Below are 27,030 nucleotides of genomic sequence, written 5' to 3' on the forward strand. Positions count from 1 at the left end.
AAAAAAAGAACAAGTTACAAGCTATGAGAAGCAATCTGATAAATCTAGAAGGTGAGACATTCTACAGAAAAACTGATCCAGTTTGTTCAAAAAAATTAATGGCAGGGGGAAAAAATGGTCTCAGGGGTTGGGGAATAAATATCTCTATTCTAGATTAAAGCCATTTAAGAAACATAATTACCAACTGCAACGTGGTTCCTAAATGTAACAAACGAACTATAAAACTGGGGAAATTTAAATACGGACTGAGTAGGAGGGATTATCGTTAATTTTGTTAGGAGTGACAATGGCATTATGGTTACATAAGGAAATGTCCTTATTTTAATTAATTAATTTATTTATTTATAATTTTATTTATTTATTTTCCCCCAAAGCCCCAGTAGGTAGTTGTATGTCATAGTTGCACATCCTTCTAGTTGCTGTATGTGGGACGCGGCCTCAGCATGGCCGGAGAAGCGGTGCATCAGTGCGCGCCCCGGATCCGAACCCAGGCCACCAGCAGCGGAGCATGCGCACTTAACCGCTAAGCCACGGGGCCAGCCCTAATTTACCTTAAAATAAGTAAGAAAAAAGAAACAAAAACAGAAAAAGCAAATATGGAAGCAATCCAAATGTCTATTAATTGATGAACAGATAAACCAAATGTGGTATATTCATACAATGGAATATCACTCAGAAACAAAAAGGAATGAAGTACTGATAAATGTTACAACGTAACAGTCACAGATTCTGGGGACTGGACATCTTCAGGGGGCTACTATTCTGCCCATCACAATAAAGCTGTTAAAAATTTAAAACTTTAAATCTAGATATTGGGCCGGCCCCGTGGCTTAGTGGTTAAGTGCACGTGCTCCGCTACTGGAGGCCCGGGTTCGGATCCCGGGCGCGCACCGACGCACGGCTTCTCTGGCCATGCTGAGGCCGAGTCTCACATACAGCAACTAGAAGGATGTGCAACTATGACATACAACTATCTACTGGGGCCTTGAGGGGAAAAAAAAAAAAAGAATAAATCTAGATATTGAGTATATGGCAATTCAACAGTCTAGTCAACATTATTATATGTCTGTCAGTTTTTATAAGAGAGTGAAAAATGAGATATTGGTTTTCACCTATCAAATTGGCAAAAGTCAAAGAGTCTAAAATTGCATTAAATTGACAAAGATATGGGAAACAGACCTTCTCATGCATTGCTGGTAGGAGCATAAATTGGTACAACTTCCACGGAGTACAGTTTGGCAATCTTCACCAAAATCAGAAATGTACATACACTTTGACCCAGCAATCCTACTTTGAGGAATTTATACTAGACATGTATTTGTATGCATGAGAGATGATATACGCAGAATTATCTGTTATAACAAAAGACTGGAAACAATCTAAATGTCCACCAATAGAAAATTAATTAAATATATTCTATGGATACTTTGCAGCCATTTAAAAGAATAAGGCAGTTGCCTACATGCTTACATATACAAGATATAGTTTACTTAACTCCAAAAAAAAAGCAAGAAACAGCAAGCAAAAAAAAAAAGCAAGGTGTGTGTAGTACATTACCATTTGTGTTTAAACAATTTTGTAAAACTACATGTGATATATACTTAAATAATCTGGTACTATTTATAAAAGAATTCAAAAGAAACTGCTACCAGAAATCGTCTGTGGGGAAGGGAGGTGGCTGAATGGGGGAAAGGAAGGAGAAACGTCATTTCCTACTTTTCAGACCTTTTGGATTTTCTTCTTGTACATGTATGACAGATAGACACACAGACAGAAGATGGATAGATGGATAGACAGAATATTAAAAAACCAGCATACCACACAAATTTATGTGGCCCTCTATAAGAATTTTCAATCTCCAAGTAATATCTTACCTACTGGTTGGTGCAGGGAAAGAAAACGAGAGAAGCTGATTCCAGAACGGGTCATTCTCAGAGACAGATTGTGTGCCTGATAACTTTTTTAAGTACTCATTTTTAGGAAGATCACTGATTCTGCTGCTGTTCGATCCCATCTTCTAATCTGGTAAATGACTTGTCCTTAAACCTTCATTTCCACAAGACAACCTATAAAGAATGAAAAGAAATTTCAAACTTGTTCAAAATAATCATACTATTTTTCCCACCCTTGACCTAAATGTAAAAAACTGTAAACTTACTAAAGGAAATCACACCTCTATTTTTAAATATATTAGACATCAGATACAAAGTTACAAGGTGAAAAATGGGGCTAAAATCTGTCTTAGCCAACACAAACACCAAAATCCAAACCTAATCTTGTACGGTAGATCTTAGAATGGGCCCAATAAAATACCTCTGCCCAAGAAAATGTCTCAAAGCAAATACTTAACAATGATAACTTGTTAACAGTCTGAAAATGAAGCTCTTTTACAACTAAAACAATGGTGCTAAAGAAATAGAGACTGACTGGTTTGAATGTGCCAAGAAGGGGAGAAAGTTGTTCAAGTAATTACTATATACTACCTACACTTAAGAGGAGAATGAGGACCGAACTGAGTTACCTGCTTAAAGTGAAAGAGCACCCAATTCCAAAAGAGTCACATTTAGTGTCTCTCTCATTCTGCTGTAATGCACATACACTATTTGTGGACATTCCCCTTCTCCTAAACCATGAGCTTTTTTGACAATGAGAACTATCTTATGCATCCTTCTATCCCCAATGTCTAGGCTAGCATTTAATAGGTATTCTCTAAATACTATGTTGAAGAAAAGAGTAAGTGAATAAATCATTAGCATCTTGAGGATTTGTTATTTTTGGTCACTAAGGGGAAAACTAATGGTTTAGCTACAAATATGAGTCACTATCTTCATTAAATCACAAACATAATTATAGATCATGTTTTACCTCAATCTGTTCAGAAAAATTCTCTTGATGATAGAAATAAAATGAGGAGATGAATAATAAACTACACTATGTTAAAATCACCACCACAATGAAAGGAAACTGTGTGTGCTCAGTGGCCAAAGGAAGCTCAGGTCAGATGAGGATTTACATTAGCAGCGACTTACTTGCTTACTCACGTCCTTCCTTATTCCACAAAGACATCGAAGCCAAGATCAGAATTTGGAAGCATCCCATCCACATTTTCTTTGGAACTGGCTTGAGCTATTTGTCTGAGGACATGAGGCTTCCTCACTGCACATGGGCAGCTGGGTCTTCTAAATATGAGTGAGAAATACCAATCTGGCTTCTTATCATCTGCCCCTGAACCTGAGGCCACCACTCTCCTCCTAGTCATGGGGAGAGGGACCCCAATAATAGCTGACTCCAAGCAAACCTCCAAATCAGCCAGCTAATCATAACTCTAGATTTCAGTTTAATTTCTTAAAATAGGAATCATTAAGCCCAATTAGAAAATGCTATAAAGAAATATTCTGAAATGTATAAATTCCTTACTTGTTATGCCCTATTCCAAAGGTACTTTATACATTTTAAGCTATTTAAAACTAAATTTTTTAATTTGGTCTTACAATGGGATACAAGACACTAGTGAAAATAAATGAATTAGAGTGACAATTACCAACATGGACACATCTCCAAAATATTATATATATAAAGAAAGTTACATAATAAAATACACAGTATGATTCATTTATATGATTTTAAAAGAATATCATGGATATATTCATAGCTAGTACAAGTATTAAAACATACATGGGAAAAATATACAGCAAATTCAGAAGAATGCTTTTATATAATATCATTAGGAGAGCAACAGAGGGCTTCAGCAGTATTAACAAATACTTTCTTAAACAGAAAAGAGGAAAGAATAGAATGAAAGAAAGACGAAGCACATGTGGCAAATGTTTAGATTTGCTGAAAATGGACAGTACGTACACAGGTTTTTGTTACATTACCCTCTATTCCAGTCTTACATACTAATTTTTAAAAAGCAAAGAATGATTTCTCAATCTCTCAGCAGCAATGTCGGAAGCTAGATGACAGGATAGCAATGCCTTTAAAATATTAAGAGGCAATAATTTAACTAGAATTTTATAGCTAGCCAAGCTAGCAGTTAAGTATGAAGGTAGAAGAAAGACATTTTTAGACTTGCCAAGACTCAAAAAACTTCCCATGTACCCATGTTCAGAGGCTACTGGAAGATGCACTCTTTCAATATGAGGGACTAAACCAAGGAAAAGGAAGAGACGGAATTCAGGAAACAGGGCATTCAACTCGGAAGAGCGCTGAAGAGGAGGCCCAGGACAAGCTGAGCGGCAGGCCGGCACAGGGGCCAGAACAGCTCCCAGACTTCCCGGGGCAGAGAACACAGAGCTCACAGGTCGCCCATGCGGCTGACCTTATTCTGCGGAGTGTTACAACGCTGTAGGAGAACTCGGAAGGAATGAATGATAGTTACACAGAAAATAAAGCAAATGATTTTTTAAAGATTACATACCTTGGGAAAAACAGAAATTGTTCAAGAAAGGTCACGTAATCGTAGCATGTGACTCAATTCAACAGCAATCAATATTTACGTAATCATTATAATGTAAATTCTAAATATAGATTTAACTAAAAATTGTGAGGTAACTACATTGGGAGGGTGCTGGTAAAGGAGTGGTGGTTTAAGAGTGTGAAAACTTCATCTTCCACAATAGGTAGGAAGTCAACAGAAAATATCTAAAATTACTAAATCATAAAATAACGGTAGAAGCATATTAGTTATAAATAAAGAGGTAAACAATGAGAAGCAACAGCTCAGAGATTTGAGTGTGGTCACCTCTAGGGAAAAGGACTCTGAGTGGGGAGGGTGGTAGTGCAGTTTTTTCATGTTAAGTCCATCATATTATTTGATATTTTAAACCTATGTCTACATATTACTTTGATTTTAAAAATTAAATATTTTTTAATATCCTTCACCATTCCATTTCCTACTCAAATTTAAATTTTTAACATATATGGAAAACACAAAGTTACCACATAACTAAATTAACAGTAACAAAAATATGAATTATTCTTTACTGAAGCACACAACTAGCAAACTCAAGAAAATCTATTTGTCTGATATAGTTTAATGTCATATATTATTAAAGCTGATATCTCCCAAAATCTAAATTTCAAATTTCCACCATTGTATGTGTTTACTAACTAGCAATAGTCACAGGCTTGGTCAGAAAAGAGGAATTAAATTCAAAACCGATAGTAGTGATAGACACATAGATCAATAAAACAAAACAGAAAATCCAGAAACGGACCACAAAAGTACAGCCAACTGATTTTTGTCAATGCTGCAAAAGCAATTCAATTGAGGAAGGACAATATTTTCAACAAATGTTGCTGGAACAACTGGACATCAATAGGCCAAAAAAAAGCACTTTGACCTAAACCTCATCTCTTATACAAAAATTAACTCAAAATGATCATAGATCTAAATGTAAACCATAAAACTATAAAACTTTTAGAAGAGAATATAGGAGAAAATCTTTGTGACCTGGAGTTAGGAGGTGCTTAAATATTACACAAAAGCACAACCTATAAGAGAAAAAGTCAATAAATATAGCTTCATCAAAATTAAGAACTTTTTACTTATTTATTTATTTGTATGTGTGTGTGAGGAAGATTAGCCCTGAGCTAACATCAGATGCCAATCCTCCTCTTTTTTTTTGCTGAGGAAGACTGGCCCTGGGCTAACATCCATGCCCATCTTCCTCTACTTTATATGGGACGCCGCCACAGCATGGCTTGCCAATCCTCCTCTTTTTTTTGCTGAGGAAGACTGGCCCTGGGCTAACATCTGTGCCGATCTTCCTCTACTTTATATGGGACACCGCCACAGATTGGCTTGACAAGAGGTGCGTTGGTGTGCGCCTGGGATCCGAACCTGCAAACCCCGGGCGGCCGAAGTGGAGTGCGCGCATTTAACCACTTGCACCACCAGGCAGGCCCCAAAATTAACAACTTTTGATCTGTGAAAGACCCTGTTAAGAGGATGAAAAGATAAGCCACAGACTCAGAGAAAATATTTTAAAGTCATATATCCAACAAAGGACTTATATCCAGAATATATAAAGAACTTTCTAAACTCAACAGTTAAGAAAACAATTCAAATAGAAAATATGCAAAAGATTTTAACACATCACCAAAGAATACATGCAAATGGAAAATTAACACATGAAAAGATACTCCAATATCATTATTAGCAATTAGGGAAATATAAACTAAAACCATGATGACGTACCACTACACATCTATTAGAATAGCTAAAGTTTAAAATAGAGTACCAAATGCTGCCAAGGATGCAGAGAAACTGGATCTCTCACATGTTGCTGATGGGAATGTAAAACGGAACAGCCACTCTGAAACTTTCTTATAAAGTTCAACATACAGATACTATTCAACCCAGCAATTGCACTCCTGGGCTATGATCCTAGAGAAAGAAAATCTTAAATTCACACACAAAAAACTATACACAAATGTTCATGACAGCTTTATTCATAACAGCCAAAAACTGGAAACAACACAAATGTTCCTTCAAAAAGTGAATGAAGGGCCGGCCCCGTGGCTTAGCGGTTAAGTGCGCACGCTCCACTGCTGGCAGCCCGGGTTCAGATCCCAGGTGCGCACTGACGCACCGCTTCTCCGGCCATGCTGAGGCCGCGTCCCACATACAGCAACTAGAAGGATGAGCAACTGTGACATACAACTATCTACTGGGGCTTTGGGGGAAAAATAAATAAATAAAATTATTAAAAAAAAAAAAAGTGAATGAAGAAGCAAACTGTGGCACATCCATACAACGGAATAAAAAGAACAAACTATTTGATACACTCAATAACTTGGACAGATCTCAAAGGCATTGTGGTGAATGAAAAAACACCATCTCAAAAGGTTATAGACTCAAAATAATGATAGCAACAATGTATTTGATGATTATAGCTTATGTACATATAAGTGAAATGAACCACAGCAATGATACAAGGAACCGAAGGGAGGAATTAGGAATACTTTATTATTATAAAGTACTTGCACTACCTGGGAAGCTGTACAGTGTTATTTGAAAGTGGACTTGGATTAGTTGTAAATGTATATTACAAACACTAGGGCAACTACTAAAAAAATTAAAAACAAAAAGTATAATTGATATGCTTAGAAAGGAGAGAAAATGGAATCATATAAAAGGTTCCATTAGAACTTTTCACAAAAGGCAGAAAAAGAGTAGAAGACAAAAATAGGAACAAAAACAAGGACATGAATAGAATGAACTTTTCACAAAAGGCAGAAAAAGTAGAAGACAAAAATAGGAACCAAAACAAGGGCAATGAATAGCAACAGTAACACATATGGTAGGTATTAATTCAACTTTATCAATAATCACTTTGAACATCAATGGTCTAAATACACAAATTAAAAGACAGAGAGTATCAGAGTGGATCAAAAAACAAAACCTAACTATATGACAAGAAACCCACTTTAAATATAAAGACATATAGATTAAAAGTAAAGAGATGGATATACCATGCTAACACTAATCAAAAGAAAGCAGGAGTAGCTTTATTAGTGTTAGACACAGTCGACTTCAGAGCAAGGAAAGTTATCATGGATAAAGAGCATTATATAATGATAAAAGAGTCAATCCTCCAAGAAGACAACAATCCTTAACGTGTATCCACCAGCAACAGTTGTCAAAATATATGAGGCAAAAACTGACAGAACTGCAAAGAGAAAGAAAGGAATCCACTAATATAGCTGGAAACTTGAACACCCCTCTATCAGAAATGGTCAGATCCAGCAGGCACAAAATCAGTAAGGATAGAGTTGATTTCACCACTACCATCAATCAACTGCATATGATTGACAGCTACAGACTATTTCAGCCAACAACAGCAGAAAACACTTTCTTCTCAAGCTCACATGGAATAGTCACCACGATAGACCACGTTCTGGGCCAAAAAAACGCATCTTAAATTTAAAAGAAGAGAAATCATAAAATGCTTTGAGTACTGGAAACCCATAAGCTAGCGATAGAGAAACAAACCAGATGACCCCACGAAGAAATATTCAGGCAAATGCAGGATGTAGGGCATTGTAAAGAACAACATCCTGGGTTCGTCAAAAAGTCACTATCAGAAAATAAAACTTCTATTAAAAAAGTTTTGGTAAACAAACAATAAAGGTTACATACTATAACTCCATTCATATAACACTTAAGATGACAAAACTGTAGTGAAGAACAGATGGTGGTTGCCAGGGCGTGGAAGGTCAGGGAGCAGGAGGGGACTATATACAAGGGTAACCCGAAGAAGTTTGCTTGTGGGAATGGGAAAGTTCTGTATCTTGATTGTGGTGGTGGTACGTGAATCTATACATGTGATAAAATTTCACAGAACTGTACACACAAAAGAAAACAGTGAGTGCACATAAAAACTGCTCATAGAACTGTACACACAAAAGAAAAAAATGAGTGCACATAAAAACTGGAGAAATCCAAGTACAGTCTGTCGTGTTGTACCAATATCAATGTCCTGGTTTTGATAATGTACTATAGTTACAGTAATCTTGGGCGAAGCTGGGTGAAAGGTACACGGGACTTCTCTGCACTATTTTTGCAACTTATGAGTCTAATTATTTCAAAATAAAAAGTTTTTTTAAATCAACTAAAAACATTCAAACCCAAAAATCTAATCTACATGTCCAAAAAAGGTGCCAACAAATTAGACTAACAGATAATTTCTCTCTCAACCACTAACTTTATTTTTACATATTAAATTACTTTGTCACCTATATTATCACATGATGAGATATTAAGATCTCACATTTATTTTACTTGGTGTCTTGGAATGCTCTTAGACTAGTTTCCCCAACTTCCCCCAAATAAATCCTTTCTTTCAAATCTATTCAAAACTGAACTTTTTCAATAAAAGCAAAGTCAGTCATGTGTTTGGGTCCTTTGGGGGTCCCACATTAACTTTGTAACTCTGGGGAGTATATAGCAGATTTTGTCCTCTACCCCCTCCTTAAATGCATGCTATTTCCTTTTTATCAAACCTTTCCAATTCTTTTGTCTAATAATCCTTGCAACTCCTGAATATGCCTCAATGAAATATTTTTTTTAAACAAACAAAAAAGACCTCCACAACCTGTTCATAGGTTTCTATTAATCTGGTGACTCATGCTAATTAGCAGCAGGCATTGTGGGCCTAACAGGAGTTTACTGGATAAACACCGAAGCGTGTGAATCACAATGGGTTAGTTGAGAGGGGTGGTTTACTGGCATGAGCAATTTAATTATGGGTTCCCTAGCTCTGCCATGGACTCAATTTCCCTTTTCTATGCTTCATTATAATTAAAAAGATAAAAACGACACCAGATAAAAAGAAATGAGAATCAGAGCAATTTATTCTCAATTAAATAAACCAGTATTTTACTTTTCTTGTGGTAAAAGCAATCAATTAAAACAATTTACTTCGGGAGTTTAGGTACACGAATGCTGAATTTTCAAAAGAACAAAATTCCATCCCATCTCTCCTAGACAAGGCAACAATGAGAAACAATATTATTATAGAGTTGACTAATGAAAATTTAAGTCCGACTTTATTTTTTATTTGTAGTTTATTTTTTGAATCAGTAATGCACAAGGTATGGAATACAAATGGTTCTAAGGTTATATAGTAAAAAGTCTCTCCCACCCCATCTCCTAACCACCTAGTTTCTCAACTCAGAAAAAATATTACCCGGGGCCGGCCTGGTAGCATAGTGGTTAAGTTCACGCGCTCCGCCTCAGCGGCTCAGGGTTTGCAGGTTCAGATCCTGCATGCGGACCTACACACTGCTCATCAAGCCATGCTTTGGTGGCATCCCACATACAAAATAGAGGAAGACTGGCACAGATGTTAGCTCAGGGACAATCTTCCTCACACACACAAAAAATATATTACCAGTTTCTTGGGTATCATTCCAGATATTTTATGTATAAACACATATTTTCCCCTTTTTACACAAAACATAGCAAACTATATACGCCTCTTTGCTTTTCCTAGTTAATATATATTAGAAATCATTACATATCTGCACATAAAGCACTTCCTCATTCATTTTTACAACTCTACAACATTCCAGTTTTTAATTTAATAAATTCTACATTGATGGACATTTAAGTAGTTTATGTTCTTTTACATTATAAATCATTCTCCAATAAATATCCTGATATATAAGATATCTCACATATGTATGAATATGTAGGTACAATAAATCCAGAGAAATAGAACTGCTGGGTCAAAGATTATATGCATTTCTGATTTGAGGAGATATTGCTGACGGGTGGCAGAATACGCCACCTCAAAATATGGCACTGCGGCATTTTGATTATTTTGAGCTGAAGGCACTTGAAAAATGGCAAATGCAGAGAGAGGCTTTCTCTGGACTCCCCTTATCTGCCTAAAGACAGATCCTTCAAAAGGAACTCAATTATCACGGATCCCCTCCCCGGGAGTGTCATCAACCAGAGAAGACTGACTCTCACCACAGGAGAGGAGAGTAGAAGCTGATACCACACACAGACAAACTTTGTCACAAACTATCACACCTCCCCTCTATTCTTCTAAGGGCCCATTCATCTTTCCTAAAAATCATTTACTCTCCCCCAGGAGGCCTACATCCCGCTTTCCCTATTAAGATGATATTCAAGTCAGAATTCTAGGTCACCTTGGAAAGTTACTCACTTTTCCCTAGGTTTCTCCCATGCATACATGAGGCACACATGTTAATAAACTTCTGTTTTTCTCCTGTTCACCTGTATTTTATTACAGGGGTCTCAGCTAAGAACTCAGAAGGGTAGAGGGAAAAATCTGTCCTCCCCTACACTGCCCAGCTGCCTTCTTCAGAGGGTGGGTGCCAACCTGCCTTCAGCAATGCCTGTTTCTCCAACCCACGGCCACCACTGTTTCATCAAACTTCTTGATTTTTTGTCAGTAATAACATAGCCATGCTCAAAAATTCACAGGAGACCAGATGGTGTGAGGATGCTTTTTTTTCCATAAAATGTAAATGGACTGAAAGGGAAATGGCATCCCATGGCAGGCCAAGAGCCCTCCATCAAGGGTACCAAGAATATGAACAGCAATCCCTGTCCTAAGGCAGAAGCAAGAAAAACACCAGAGCCCAGGGGTGCCTAACAGGTGTGACTAGGACACCCTGCCCAGTCACCCCTGATCAAGCCGTTACTCCCGCAGGCAGCACCGATACGCTCCTAACTGCTGAGAACAGGGACTGAAGGCAGTGCCCGAGGCAGCTGGAATGCCCAGGAGAAACAAGTTCAGCCAAGCGAAGAAGACCAGTCACCGAGGTACTCTTACCAGAAAGAAACTGAGGCCCAATGGCATCTCTTCTGCAACAATTCATGCCAAGAATTATACATACATACATAACACACATCCACACACACTCCACCTGCACCCAATTTATTTGAAACTCCCAAGACTCTTGTCACCAAAAACCAGAATAAAACAAAACTTAAAAAACCCACTATCCAATCACCTACCTCCTGAGAGTTCTATTGCTTTTCCCTCTCGCGGTGCACTGGAAGGCTTCCTTGGCTTTCAGCTCTTCTTTTTCTCAATTTGTCAGTCACTGAGCCTACCTCCTGGTTTCACTAGTGGTTTCCATGATATTACTTTCAAATCTCGCCTAGTCCCAAGCTCTGACCAGAATGGCAGTTCTATCTACATCCCTAACATACTTCAGATGTTTTTTACCTCAAGGATAATATTTACATATAATTAGTAATTTTGTGAATAACAACGCTCCTTACATAAGCCTGTACTAGAAATGAAAAGCGTGCTATTGCTGATGCTTTTAGTAGTAAACCTTTCAAAGGACCTTTTTTTTTTTTTTTGAGGAAGGTTGGCCCTGAACTAACATCTGTTGCCAATCTTCCTCCTTTTCTCCTTTTTTCTCCCCAAAGCCCCAGCAGACGGTTGTATATCATAGTTGTACATCCTTCCGGTTGCTCTATGTGGGATGCCGCCTCAGAGCGGCTTGAGGAACAGTGTGCAGGTCTGCGGCCAGGATCTGAACCGGCGAACCCCGGGCCACCGAAGCGGAACGCAAGAACTTAACCACTACACCACTGGGCTGGCCCCTCAAAGGACCTCTCTTCAATGCAATGTAGTCAAGAACTCAATGTTAACATGCGCAAAGCTGATTCCGCCCTCCCTCCCATAACCAGTTTCCCCTCTCAACTTCCCACTACTCCCCCCAAGTTCCCATTATGTAAAAACTACCTTGACATGTTATTTTTCTGTAGTATATATGACATATCTCCTGAGACAACTTATTCCTGAGAGGCATGAATCAGGCCTTACATTTCTCCCATATCCCTAATTAACCTCCAGCACACTGCTTAAGAAAAATTACTCAAAAAAATACTTGTTGAAATAGCCAAGGTCCCACAGCTAATAAATATATGAAAAGATCTTCAGTATAAATTAGGAATAAAATATGCTAATTAAAACAATAAGGTATCATTTTTACCCACTGGATTAGTAAAGGTTAAAAAGAAACCTTGATAGCAGGGTGAGGGTAATAAGAAAACAGGCACCCCCACCATTAATGTGTAGATATTTGGCAATATCTATCAAAATTTTAAGTGCACATACTCTTCGTGCCAACAATTTTGTTTTAAGAAATTAACTCACAGGTAAACTCATACAAGTTGACAAGCTCTATGCATACAGATGTTAATCATATCATTCTTGGGAATAACAAACACATAAAATAACCGAAATGATCATCATCTGGAGATTAACAACACTATGGAATAAGCATACAATGGAATATTATGTAGCCACTGAAAAGAATGAGGTAGATTTTATGTATTAATATGTAAAGATATTTTAAATACTTCAAGTAAAAACAAAAAAAGACACAGAACAGCTCATATAGTAGTATCCCATTAGTTTAAATAAACGTAAATTCTTACAGACAATTTCTGGAAGGAAACATAAGCAAGGTCCCAGACTGGTTACCTCTGAAGGATGGGACTGGAAATCTGGAGGGAAGGGACTTTGCACTTGATGTCCTTCCGTCCTGCTTGATTTTTTTTAACCATAAACATGTTATAATTTAAAGCAAAAAAAAAACTGTCAAATAAATGGATTGTTCTCTCTTTACCTGCTCTCCTGAAAAGATCTGAATGTGCTTCTAACTTGTGCTTTAACCTTTATGTGAGTGACCCCAGAATGAATATTTTGTCTTGACTTAGTCAAAACCCAAGCACAAATCTTCACTTAACGGACATTTCAACTTGATGTCTTGCTGTTATCATCAATTTTAAAATAGAATTTAACATCTGCCCCCCAAAATAAGTGACCCCTCCAAAAGTCACTATTTTTATCACTATTATCAGCATTCTTGGCTCAAGTTCTCATATAACCAAGCATTCATTCCACAAATACCTATTACACACTTACTGTAAATGCCAGGTGTTACAATGGGTACTGAGAATGCAAAAATGAATAAAACTAGGTCCCTGCCGTTAATGCACTCAAAGCCTAGTGAGAAAGACAAACATGTCAATAAATTACTATAACACATATGGTAAGTACTACAATGGAGTTATTTATATACAAGAAGTTATGGAAATACAAAGGAGCATTTGAGGCAGAGGGAACAACATGTGCTATGGCACTTTTACTTAGCCAATTTACTTATACGATCTATATGTCAGAAACTAATCTAAGTGCTTCACAATTACTGATTCATTTAGTCCCCATTAACTACGGTAAGAGGTGGGCACAATTTTCTCATTTTACAGATGAGGAAACTAAGGTACAGATGGGTTAAGTGACTTGCTCATCCCAGAGATAATTAGTGGCAAAGCCAGGATTTGAACCCAGGCAATCTAATTCCAGAGTCCCTGGTCTTTACCTGTACTAGGGTGACTCTCCAACGACATCAACCAGTCCTGTGGGTTCTTCTACAACATCCACAATTCTACATGCCATGTTTTAAATCCATCTCGTCCTTTATATTCCCACTGCCTCCATGCTAGACCAGGCTTCTATAATTTCATATGACTTAGCGCAACAATATCCTGATTCTTTGCTTTCAATCTCTCCACTTTAATTCACTTTACACACTCCACTACCGTACTAATCCTTACTAAATAGGAAATTCCGAGCAGCATCCCAATTAAGATCAAAGGTTCTAGAGTGAGACAGACCCTGCTAAGTTTGCATAGAGTGGTAAAATGTCCCTTTTATCACTTATAAAAACCCCACTGCATGATGGGAAAAACAGCAGTACTTACAACCCATAAGATTTTCTGAGGATGAAGCAAGATGATGCATGCAAAGTTCTCAGTAAAGGACCTGACACAGAATGTGCTTAGCCAAATAAAAGGTCAAATATAATTTATTTCTAATATTAGTAAAATTATCACTTCTATCATTTCACTCACCAGCTCAAAAACATTCAACGATTCTTCAATACCTGAAAAATAGAATACTGACATTCAAGACCCTCCACAGTCTGAAGGCTCACTTTCCAACTTTATTTCCAACTACCCTCCAAACCGGTGGTTCTCAAACTTAAAGGCTCATAAAAAACACTTGAAGAGCATGTGGTGAAAAATGCAAATACCTGGGTCCCAGAGATTCAGCACGTCAGGGTAGGGGCCAGGCATCTGCATTTTCTAAAAGCATCCACTGTGATTTTGATACAAGTAGTCTGTAAACCCCACTTTGCAACTAAGTACCATAACAAAGCAGAGGTAAGCTGTCTTCTCAACATCTAGCATGCTCATCCACACCTCTGCTCTTGCCCTTCACGTCTTCTTCCATAACCACATCTGTCCCCCAGCACCTCAAACCCTACTCACTAAGCATAGAGTGATCTCCCTTTTTCCTTTGTAATCCTAGAGCACTCATTATCTTCACCACTCATTTGGAATTTAACTACCCTCCCAATAAAATCTTGTTTTCCCGTCTCTTATACTGGTTTTTAATTTTTCAGATATTTCCCCAAGTCAATTTTACCATTATGGGCAAAAACAATACTTTGAACAAGAAGTGATATGTTAATATTTTGTATTTAATTTGTGAAATATTTGATTACACACATAAAATTAAATCTCCTCTTTTATGTGTACTGATTCACCGTCTCCTGATTTAGTGTGCCTTAAATGGAAAGTAAACGTTATTGGATCTGAAAATCCACGATAACCAAATTCTGTCCTAATACCCTCAAAATATGCAAATGACACCTTAGTGTACTTTGTCCCAACTTAGGTTGAGAATCCATAAATCATAAGCTATATTCCAGAATCACCTGCTTCCTGAAAAGGGAAAAAATATATATATACACATATACATATGCCCCATTTGTACTCAAGAAACTTTAAGGCAAAACCTCATAGTTGAAACAGGAGACCAGAGAAATAGTGGGCAATGGTCACTAGCCAAAGGACAAGTTAAATGTCACAGGTGCCATTAGCCCAGCAAGTAATGGAACATTCTCTAAAAGGTTACTATGTTCCAAGTGCTATATTAGGTACAGCATGGTATTCTACTCCAGCGCAATCAGAGTAATGAAAACAAAAAGATATACCACAAAGATCAGATCAGAAGAGGTGTGGAAAACGGAAAGGTGACAGAGCAGTAGTAACTGAACCCGCAGAGCTAATGAAGCCCCAACGTAAGTGCCTGCCAAAGGGGACACTAACAAGAAGCCAGCCAATCCACCCCTGGGAACACCGGGAAGGAGAAAGAGCTGGAGAAAAGCACCATGGAAGACAGGGGCAAAGTGCAGGGCTAAAGTCTGTGGGTCTCTCCCCCCGTGTAGGAGACCATGTGTGTGCCCTCTGGAGAAATCTGACTGGAGAGACTCTGCACTCCAAAGCCAAGGCTGGGAAGGGTAATGAGGTGGAGGATGAAAACAGAAGAGTGAGGTTCAAGTTGGCTTGCTCCACAGTCACACAGTGGGTTTCCCAGCCGCCATGGCAGGAGACTGGAGGATTCTTCTCAAGAGAAACTGAAGGAGGACCCAGGGAAAAGATACAGAGATTCGGGATTACCCCCATTTAAAAAGCTGGCTTGCCACCTACAGCAATGCCCACCACGCAACAAAATCCACTCACACCAAACAGCTTCCAACCAATTTTGGGGGTCTCAATCTTAGTAAGAATGAACAACCAAAAATGATCAGACTTGTGAGGAAAGTCTCCAACACCCAACAAAGAAACTAAAATAAACCAAAGAAAGGAACCAGAAAACAGATGATTCTGAGAGAAGAAAAAATTAAAAATGAAAATTAATATACTCGAGAGATAATAATGAAAATAACAATAAGTGCAAAACATTTATGTAGCACCTACCATGCCCCCAGGCACTATTCAAAATGCTTTACACATATTGACTCATTTAATCTTCACCATAACCTATCAGGTAGTACTTCTATTATTCTCATTGCCTAGGTCATGGGTTAGCAAACTATGAACTAAGGGCCAAATCCAGCCTGCTGCCTGAAGAATGATTTTTACGTTTTCAAATGGTTGAAAAAAGCCAACAGAATATTCTGTGCCGGGGGAAACTATATGAAATTAAGATTTCAGTGTCCATAAAGTTTTATCAGAACACTGTCATGCCCATTTGTTTACATATTGTCTATAGCTGCTTTCGTGATACAACAGCAAAGATGAGTAGTTACTACAGAGACCATATGTGGTGCTCTCATCCCTTTATACTACTACTCAGCACACTGCAAATCTGAACGACACGGTCATAAGTCAGCACTTCAAGTGTCATGCAGTCTCATACTGTGACATTTTTTATTACTACCAGTGGATACCTATAATGTCAAAACAGGAAAGAAGAAAGTAGACTCTAATGTCACACTTTTAAGTCACAGTGGAATATAGATTTTTTTTTCTACCTAATTAGATGTCAAACATCATGTTTATTATGTAATAGCATCATAGCTGTGCCAGAAGAATACAATACAGGAAGATGTTAACAACCAAGCACTCATTACAAAAGTCCAACATGCCCTACCACGCAGCACTCACTCCCAATTCATGAGAGCAATGACCACGAAAATAAGAAAATTTAAAACAAGGCATTTCATCACAGCAGAATGTCTTCCTGGAAATAAAAAAATGAACAATGAGGCTGCAACCAAAGTTTCCGAACAGTTCATCTGTTAACCAAGAAAGGAAAGGCATTTACCAATCATAAGTTAAATTACGTTTGATTACAGCAGCCAAAGAAATATGTCTGGAGAAAATAAACATCTTTAAGACTTATCTTTCAGTGAAAATAGTTGCTCAAAGAATAGTCTGCATGGAACAATTACAACAGCTATGAATATTTTCCCAAAAAGTTAAGAAAATACTAACTCAGTACAACCTGAAATGGAATCTGCTATGATGTATAACAACTCACTGATGGTGGTAAAAATGTGTGGAGCAGAAAAGAGCTTAGCTGGACAAATTTACAAACCTTGTGAAAATGTGAGGTGTTTAAAGCCCATTCATTCTTCATTGTATCAGCAGGTTCTCTGTAGAAACTATTTGAATCTATCATGTGTTACGGAACCAGTTATAATGGTTAACTTAATTTGTTCTCATGAACTTAACCATCATTAGTTCCATGTAATTTTTGCAAGAAATAGAAGCTGAATATTCTGATATGTCCTACCACACACCAAAAATGGCTTAGCAGTAGTACAGTTTCATGGAAATTTTTCAAGCTCCGAGTTGAGACAAATTTTCCTGAACAAGAAGAACCTCCTTCAATCACTATTACTGAATATTGAGTGACTTTGGAAATTAGATTTTGCTGCAGATTTGATAATATTTCTCATGAATTCGGCCTAAAATTAGAAAGCCAACAACACCTACATGCAAAATTTATACTGAGGTAAAGTCATTTTGAGGATAAGTGGCATTGTTTGAATCACGAGTGACGTCAAGCTGCTGTATACACTTCCCGTGCTGTCGAAAATTCAAACAAGACGCAAGATCTCCAATCCCACACAAATAAGCCGTAGACACATTTTCCAAAATCAAACTGTGGATCCAGCAGCACTTTTTCAGACCTCAATACAAAAGTACTTTCCACACATCAAAAACCATTTAACTGTGCAACAAGGAGCTTCCATGTAACCCTCAGCTGGGAAGTGATCAGTCTGCAATGCAATGATTTGCGAAAGGTAAATATCAGGAAAAGAATCGAACAGAATTCTATAGATGCCGTCCAAGCAATAAATATGCTCTACTAAAACCATACATTCATGGACTGATATCAGTATTCGGTGGTACTTATCTGTGTAAGAAGGTATTCTCAAAGATGAAATACATAAAATCGCATTACAAATCAGCATTAAATATGAACATTTGTAGTCAATTTTGACGATAGGGAATACGAACTTTAAACCCCGATTAAGTAAAACGTGATCTCCTCCCCCCTAAAAAGAGATTTCATTCTTCTCATCAGCAAACCTTTATCACAAAAAAATTGTTCTCAACCGTTATTAGTACTGTATTTTGAATTTCATCAATAAAAAAACGTGTGGAAATTTTTTCTCTCTTGTAATGTAAGTACCTACATAACATCCTTCATTTTGCCTCTTGGCCCACAAAGCCTAAAATATTTATGGTCTGGCCCTGCACACAAAATGTCTGCCAACTCTTGGCCTAGAATAAGCTGAGGCAATGAAAGGTTAAGTGACTTGCCCAAGATTATAGAGACAGCGACACTCCAGGTTTCAAACCCAAGCAGGCTCTTAACCACTAACCACACTGCTTCCATGAACCAAGAACAAGATGTGATAAAAAAGCAAACAATAAAAGAACAAGAAAGGACACCTGAAATTAAAACTAGGATAAAAAACTCAACAGAAAGGAGAGAAGATAAAGGAAACTCCTATAATAAAGAACAAAAGACAAATAAATGGAAAACAGGAGGCAGAAAGTTAGAAAATCAGAAGACCCATCTAGAAGGTCTTCATATATTAATAACAGGAGTTCCAAAATGAAAGCATGAACAAACAACGCACTGTCAAGTCAGGAACTGGGAAGGGTCTGAAATTTTCCTCACAGAGACCCGAAGCCCCTGGGACAAGGATGAAAAACAGTTCACTGCTCACAGCAACAGCAGTAGCCAGAGTAACATCTTGCATCAGTTTCCTGGGCCCCAATCCCCACAGGTCTTTCAAAGTATTTGGTAAAAATTGGTAATACGTTCACGGAAAAATAAGCAAGGGGGCCGGGGGGCAGGGAAACAAAACAAGGTCAACTTCTCAGCCCAGCCTGAGTGCTATTTACGTGGTCAGAATGGAAACACTGAGCACTACATCAACCACAGTTCTTCTACAGCCGCACTGGAAGGGCTGGAGGAGGGGGAGGAGGAGGAAGAGCACCCCAGCTACCATGACAAGGAGCCAGCAGGTGTTATCTAAAACTGATACAGCACAAAGAGCCACTTAGACTTTATTTATAAACACTGTCAAAAGTAGGTGCCTCTGAGGACCAGAGAGGATGGGTAAGGCAGAGTACTGCTGATTTTCTATAATATGCCTTCTAGTATTATTTATCTTTTCTAACAATATGCAAGTATTACTTTAAGTAGAAAAATTCACTTTTAAATATATTGGAGGGTACTTTACTATTTCACAATCATTGATTCATATAAATAACTCAATGTGCAAATACCAAAGAATAGTGCAGGGTTGAAAAGCAAACTAGCCATACGCAAGCTACAGCACAGTACGGTTATGTAAGCACAAGGCGTCCGTCAGTATTTCCTGAGTGCCCACTACGCAGCCAGCACGTCGCTAAGGGCCAAGGTTAAAATGGTGAAGAATGGAATTTATTTACAGTAAGAGACACAGATAAGTCAACATGAAATTATAATATGGCAACTATTCAAGACTCAGTGAAAGCTTCCCAGGGGTCATGCCCTAAAAGTTGAGACCCGAAGAGTAAGAAGGATTGGCCTGGTTGGGTGTGGGGTTCAGAAAATTTTCAAAGCAAAGAGAACAGCATGTGTGAAGGCCTGGGGTTATGACAAAAGCAGGTAGGGCCCATTCAAGAAGTTCAACATGGCTGGAGTAGGGACGGAATCAAAGTCAAAGGCCAGAAAGCAAACTGATGCTTAATGCTTTATGGGGAGACTTACTATAGAGTGTCTTCTACTTTGCCCATTGTAACCGTAAAATCACATACATCCCTAAGTCTTCTAGATGAGTGAACTCTTCCCCATACATTGGTGATCTATGTCCACTTCAGAATTGTCTTGTGGGTGCCAGACCATTTATCTAACCGCCTGCCATACATCATCATCTGGGTGTCCTAATGGCACCTTAAACTGAACATGCCCAGTACTGAACTTTATATCCTCTCCTGTGCCCTTTTCCAATTTCTGTCTTTTTTACACCACCCATTCAGATACACAAGTCCAGAAATCTAAGGGAAGAGAAAGAAAAACAGCTGAGATAAGGAGTGTATATGTTGCCAGATACATTAAAGGATTTTCCTTTAATTCTAACAAGCATATAAAGCAAATATTGGGCCGGCCCCGTGGCCTAGCGGTTAAGCGTGCACGCTCCGCTGCTGGCGGCCTGGGTTCGGATCCCGGGCGTGCACCAATGCACCGCTTGTCAGGCCATGCTGTGGCGGCGTCCCATATAAAGTGGAGGAAGATAGGCACAGATGTTAGCCCAGGGCCAGTCTTCCTCAGCAAAAAGAGGAGGATTGGCATGGATGTTAGCTCAGGGCTGATCTTCCTTAGAGAAAACAAAACAAATAAAGTAAATATTAGCTCTATTTTACAGATGAGAAAACTGAAGCTCAAAAAGGTTGAGTAATATGCCAAAGCACATAAGCAACAAAACTAGGATTCAAACCTAGAGTTTTGGGAAGTGTATATGTTAGTCTGGAGTCCACAGGCAGAGAAACTAATTATGAAGTGTGGTAGAAAATGCCAACTGCCTACCCCAATCCCCGATCTTCCCTCCCTTTTACTATCAGAACTCCAATTTTTGGCTGAGTACATTCCTGTCTGTCCAGCTAAGATACATTTCCTAACCTCTCTTGCAGCCAGTATGGTCATATGACTAAGTTCGGATTAATACTGAATTATGTGCAACTTCTAGTACGACTCCTAAAGAGTGGACCGCCACTTCTTTGTCCCTTCCTCCATGCTAGATGGCTAGAACTCCAGCAGCCATCCTGGACCCAGAAATCAAGGGCCACACTCTAGGGATGATGGAGTAAAAAAAGTAGAAAGAGGATGGGCCACTGATGACAACGGACCACCATACCAGCCTGGAATTGCCTACCTCTGGACTTCTTTACTATGAGAAACAAACTATTAACAAGTTTAAGTGATGATTTCCCAGATCTCTGTTACTCACAACCAAACCTAATTCTAACCGATACAGGAGGCGCTCACAGTATTCTAAGAGAAAGGTGGAAGGTTGCAAGAGATATTTTGAAGGAAGAATTGTCAAGACTCGGTGACTGACTCATTCTAAAAAAGAAATTTATTATCAGTCATATGACACACAAAAATTTTTTTTAATTCTTACAATGTCCTTATTGGAGAGGTATAGCCACTCTCAGCAACTGCCCCCCTGCTCTTTCTTTTTTTTGTGAGGAAGATCAGCCCCCAGCTAACATCCATGCCCGTCCTCCTCTTTTTGCTGAGGAAGACTGGCCCTGGGCTAACATCCGTGCCCATCCTCCTCCACTTTATGTGGGACGCTGCCACAGCATGGCTTAACAAGCAGTGCGTCGGTGCGCGCCTGGGATCCGAACCCCAGGCCGCCACAGCAGAACATGCACACTTAACCACTATGCCACTGGGCCGGCCCCTGACCTCTTCTAAATTGAGATATAACTGACATATAACATAGTTTCAGGTGTACAACATAATTATTCAATATATGTACATATTGTGAAATGATCACCACGATAAGTCTAATTAACATCTATCATCACACATACAAATTTTTCTTGTGATGAGCACCTTTAGGATCTACTCTCTTAGTAACTTTCAAATATACAATACAGCATTATCAACTACAGTCACCATGCTGCTCATCACAACCTCAGGAATTATTTATTTTATAATTGGAAGTATGTCCTTTTGATCACTGGAACCCATTTTGCCCACTCCCCCAACCCCTCATTCCGGGCCTGGTGCCTGCATTTTTAAATAACGTGATAAAAATTAGAGAAGACATCAAAAAGTACTAACCAAACTTCTTTAAAGGAATGAAAAAAACCAAAACCTTTTAATAAATAAGACCTATTTGTAAAGTTGTTCTCAACCCTACTAGTTTAGGTTATTTTGTCTAGAAATAAGTAACATGAGGATAACTTACAAACTGTTTACAAGCAGTTTATAAGTAGAAGTTCAGAGCATTAAGCTCCACTAAGAACCTTACCAGGGAAAATAAGCTTAAAGGCAGGAGCAGATATGTGACAATTCCCATTATACTCACTGATACATGGTACGCTAAAACACAACACCATCAGAGAGCCAGGACCTTCACACCCATAGACAGTCAAGACCTCGAGAGCTAAGCTGGAAAGTGGAACCCCCCAGGAAGCAGGACACCAAATTAGAGGTCTTGCTGAAATCCTCTCTACCTCGAAGATTCAGAGTCTTCTCCCCGCCCCAGGAAAGGAGGAGCAGCTACAGCCATCTTGGCCCTCTGCTTTTCAGGCCCACAGCACTCAACCATGCCCAGACGGGTCACAGAAGAAAAACTCAAGAAGGGGCTTCAAGCCCAAGTCGCACAGTAGCTCATTCTTCCTGAAAATTTTCTCTCACTTGAAGAGTCCTCCTGTTGAATTGGGCGGTGCCTCTATCACCCACTGGGACAGAGTCCCCGCCCTCTCACGCTGGGCATGGGAACCATCACTGCCCCAGAGTGTTCTATGACTTCAAGTAGCAGTTGAGCATTATATACACTCTGATTGCAAGTATACAATACTTAGAAAACGTGAATATGAGAGACCGAAACGGAATACAGAAAAACTTTACATGTTATTACATTGTTTTTATACTTAATGACTTTCAAAGCTCTCATTTTACCAAAGCCTACACTACGACTGTCACAGGTGTTTCCCACATATTTGTTCATAGTCACTGAAAAGGAAAATGGAACAGTCCGCTCTACTCTAACCATTCCCATTATCTACAAAGGGAAAGATGACACATTGCAGTGCACTTGTAGCAGCAAAGGAAATCACCTATTTTCTTAAGTCTCAGCAAAATATGCCAAAACATATTGTGGAAGGCAGAATGATAGCCCCCAAAGATGTCCACATCCTAATCCATGGAGCCTCTGATTCTGTTATCTTATATGGCAAAAGGGACTTTGCATAGGTAATCGAGTTAAGGACCTTGAGATGGGGAAATTATCCTGAATTATCCAGGTGGGGCTGATCTAATCACACGGGTCCTTAAAAGTGGAGAGCTTTTCCCAGCTGTGTCTGAGATTGACTACAGAAAAAGGGTCAGAGAGACACAACGTTGCTGGGTTTGAAGATGGAGCCACAAGCCAAGGAATGCAGCAGCCTCTAGAAGCTGGAAGAGGCAAGCAAACAGATTCTCCCCTAGAAACCTCCAGAAAGGAACAGTCTTGCTGACACACTGATGTTAGCTCAGTGAGACCCATTTTGAACTTCTAAAATACAGAATTATAAAATAATAAATTTGTGTTATTTAAAGCTACTAAATATGTGGTAATTTGTTACAGGAGTCATAGAAAACTAACACATACACATTAAACAACTTCTAACAATACGTGTAATTATCTAGAGGAAAAAAGCATAATCAAATTGCCCAAATATTTAGAGCATTATGAAACATAATAGTTATTTGTGCATGTTGCAGTATATTTCACTTCAATTTTTCTCCTACCCTCACAAAACTCCATCCATTAAAAAGCCAGCCAGTGACAATTCTTCAAGCTTTTTGTAGAAAGATGAACCACATTAACCAAGAAAATGGAACCGTCAGGATAGCAAGATCAACTAGAAAAATCAGGAAACGACTATACTGTATTTTTCAGAGTCAAACATCAAAGTGTTTGCACTGCTTATTTCCCTTATATCAAATGGATATATTTAAAAAAAATAAGTCCTTCTAGATATTGATGATATTAAGAGCTTACTATTAATTTTTTTAGGTGTGATAATGGTATTGTGGGTATATTAAAAAGAAAATGACTCAATCTTCTACAGACGTATACTGAAATAATTACAAATGAAGTGGTATTCCTATGATCTGCTTTAAAATAATTAGCAGGGGGATAGGAATGAATAGAGGTATAGATGAAACTAAATTAGCCTGAGTTACTAATTGTTGGAACTGGGTAACGGGTACAGGGAGGTATATTATATTATTCCACTGTTTGAATTTTCTATATTTAAAAGGTACAAAAACAAAAGTCCTTAACCTATCTACCATAAAATATAAATTTAATATATTTAATAGTTGAATTTCCTTCCTGTAATACTGCCCCACCTCAATTCTCTGCCACTTAATCCACCTGCAACTGATAAATTTCGTCAATTATCCTTTAATCCCCACCTAATTTTGCCCTACTTACTAATCTTATGAGCTTAAGCAAGTCTTTAACCTCTAACAGACTGGTTCTTCATCTGCAGAATGGGAATATTTATACTTGCCCACTCTCTCTGAGTTGCCAAGAGAATTATCTAAGATAAAAACCACAAAGCAGGGTCCGGCCCATGGCTTAGCGGTTAGGTGCTCGAGCTCCGCTGCTGGCAGCCCGGGTTCGTATTCCAGGCGCACACCGATGCATCGCTTCTCCGGCCATGCTGAGGCCGCGTCCCACATACAGCAACTAGAAGGATGTGCAACTATGACATACAACTATCTACTGGGGCTTTGGGGAAAAAAATAAATAATAAAAAAAATTTTTTTAAAAACCCACAAAGCAGGATAATCATTCTAGAAATCTATATATTTATAAACGTCATGCTCAGCAGCAACCATTCACCTATTCCTATAGATTCTCTTCCCTTCTACCTCCAGTTCCTCCCTCAACTCATTAGCCCAAACGCCTGGGTTCCTCTGCAAGGTTACACTCCTCTCCATAGCCTCCACTCCCCATGTTTTCACAGCTGCCAGTACAGCACCTTCTCCCTACACACCTCTCCCTCCAACTTCCCCTCTCCCCTTTCAAGGATCGCACTCCATCCAACCCCCTAAAGCCCCCTTTGCTGGCCCTATTACAATCATCCCATCACTTCTCTTCAGTCCTTTCATCCCATCAGCTTTATCACCCCACTACCCTCAATCCCCACTACTGCCCCCAGTTCACAAACGTCTGGGCTAACTTCCCACCTTTTACCCTTCAGTTAAAACACAACTGCTAGTAGCCAGAGGGTGGGGGAGGGGAGAATGAGTGACTGCTAACGGGTACAGGTTTCTTTTTTGGGTGATAATGTTCTGGAATTAGACAGTTGCACAACCCTGTGAATATGCTAAAAACCATTGAGTTGTACTTTAATTGAACTTTTAAATGGTGAATTTTACAGTATGTGAATTATATCTCAATAAAAAAGTCTATGTCCAAAAAAACAACACTATTGCTCACCCTGCCCATCAAACGCCCATTTGTCAAACCAACATCGCTCTAATTCCAGAAGAATCGACCGCTCGTCGGTATCCCCCCAGTTCTCAACACCACACTCGGACGGAGGTCCCTCTCACTCTCTGGATCAACACTCCCTCTCACCCCTCGGCTCTAAGTGCCAGTGTACCCGAGAAAGGGGGGAGCGGGGAGATTAAGACAGCTCTCGCGGTTCAGGCACAGCCCTCCAGGGTGGCCCCGTCCCCCACTGGCAGGAAGGGACTCTTCTCCCCCGCCCTGACGGAGCGGCCCCTCAGTTCCCGGCGCTGACCAGGGGAGGGGAAGGGAGAGGGGGTCCCCCAACCCGCCCTGACAAGGGGCGGGGGCCTGCCGGGCGCCCAGGGCCGCGCTGCTGGGGGCGGCACCACAGCCCACCTGTCTCAGCAGGGGGGAGATCCGCTTCCAGCTCGCTGACCGACGAGCGGGTGGCGGAGGACGATCAGGAGAAGCCGTGGTCGCCGCCGGAGCCCGAGTGCGCACGCCTGCTCAAGCCTCCATGTTTCCACGTCTCTGCGGCTCCGGCTCCGGCTCCGGCTCCGGCTCCCGACCGGGCCGCGTCGCTGCAGAAGCCAGGAGGCGGAGAGAGAAGAGGGAAGTAGCCGAGAACGCGGCTACGGACCGAACAGGCCGGCGCGCTCCAGCCGGCGGTCACGTGGCACGCGGCGCGAGGCCTTCTGGGAAATGTAGTCCTTCGCGCGTTACTGGTTTCTCCACCCCCTGGCGCCTCCAGGGCAACGGCCAAGCCACAAGGCAAAATCCGGGAGACGCAAAACCCTCCGGTTTCCGGTGCTGGAGTCTTGGCTTACCCTACAGCACTCATTCTGGTAGCTTAACTTTATTAAGGCCCCTGTTCATTCCAACTCAATAACCATCCCAAAGTCAAGCAGTTCCTTGTAGGGCTCTGAAGAATTGGGAAGTAGGAAACTACTGTTTGATGGAAGCAGCTAGCAGGTCTAGAACCGCCTGCAATATTGTCAGAAAGGACAGGTCACACAGGAAAGAGTATCAGGGTGGTGTAGTGGCAAAAGTATGGAATTTGAAGTCAAATGAGCTGAGGTTGCCAAATTGACGTCCTCGAGCTCTTAGTTCACCTCTCCCAGCCGGTTTCCTCATCTAAAATGTATACAAGATGGTGATGACTTCCCATACAGGACTATCTATGTGCTGTGCACTGTGATCTTATTTCTCCAAATTATGCTATGAGATAGATATCACTGTTATTTCAGTTATAGAGTCAATATACGGTAATGTACTCTGAAAAGTACTATACAGATCCTAGATATACTTTTCCAGATCTATTGCTGATAAATTCTCTGAGTTTGCAGGGTTATTACAGGAAAACATACTAAAACACAAGATACCTGGGAGCCTAGCTAAAAAGAGGTGGGCACTTCTATG

At 39.6% G+C, this 27,030-nt stretch overlaps 1 protein-coding gene across 2 annotated transcripts in view; it reads right to left on the reverse strand.

Moving 5' to 3' along the window:
- Window positions 1–26,222, reverse strand: part of DYM (dymeclin) — a 375,345-nt gene extending 349,123 nt beyond the window's left edge. The window contains exons 1-3 of one of the 2 annotated variants that reach the window (XM_058557076.1): window positions 26,008–26,222; window positions 14,420–14,451; window positions 1,875–2,066 (exon numbers count right to left, since the gene is read on the reverse strand). In XM_058557076.1, coding sequence (XP_058413059.1) covers window positions 1,875–2,014 — 140 coding nt within the window. In that variant the 5' untranslated portion in view covers window positions 2,015–2,066; window positions 14,420–14,451; window positions 26,008–26,222. The remainder of the gene's footprint in view (window positions 1–1,874; window positions 2,067–14,419; window positions 14,452–26,007) is intronic. The other variant, XM_058557075.1, reaches the window with a different exon arrangement.
- Window positions 26,223–27,030: the final 808 nt, after the last annotated feature.

Source organism: Diceros bicornis, chromosome 16, assembly GCF_020826845.1.
Source record: "Diceros bicornis minor isolate mBicDic1 chromosome 16, mDicBic1.mat.cur, whole genome shotgun sequence".
NCBI classification, from domain to species: Eukaryota; Metazoa; Chordata; class Mammalia; order Perissodactyla; family Rhinocerotidae; genus Diceros; species Diceros bicornis.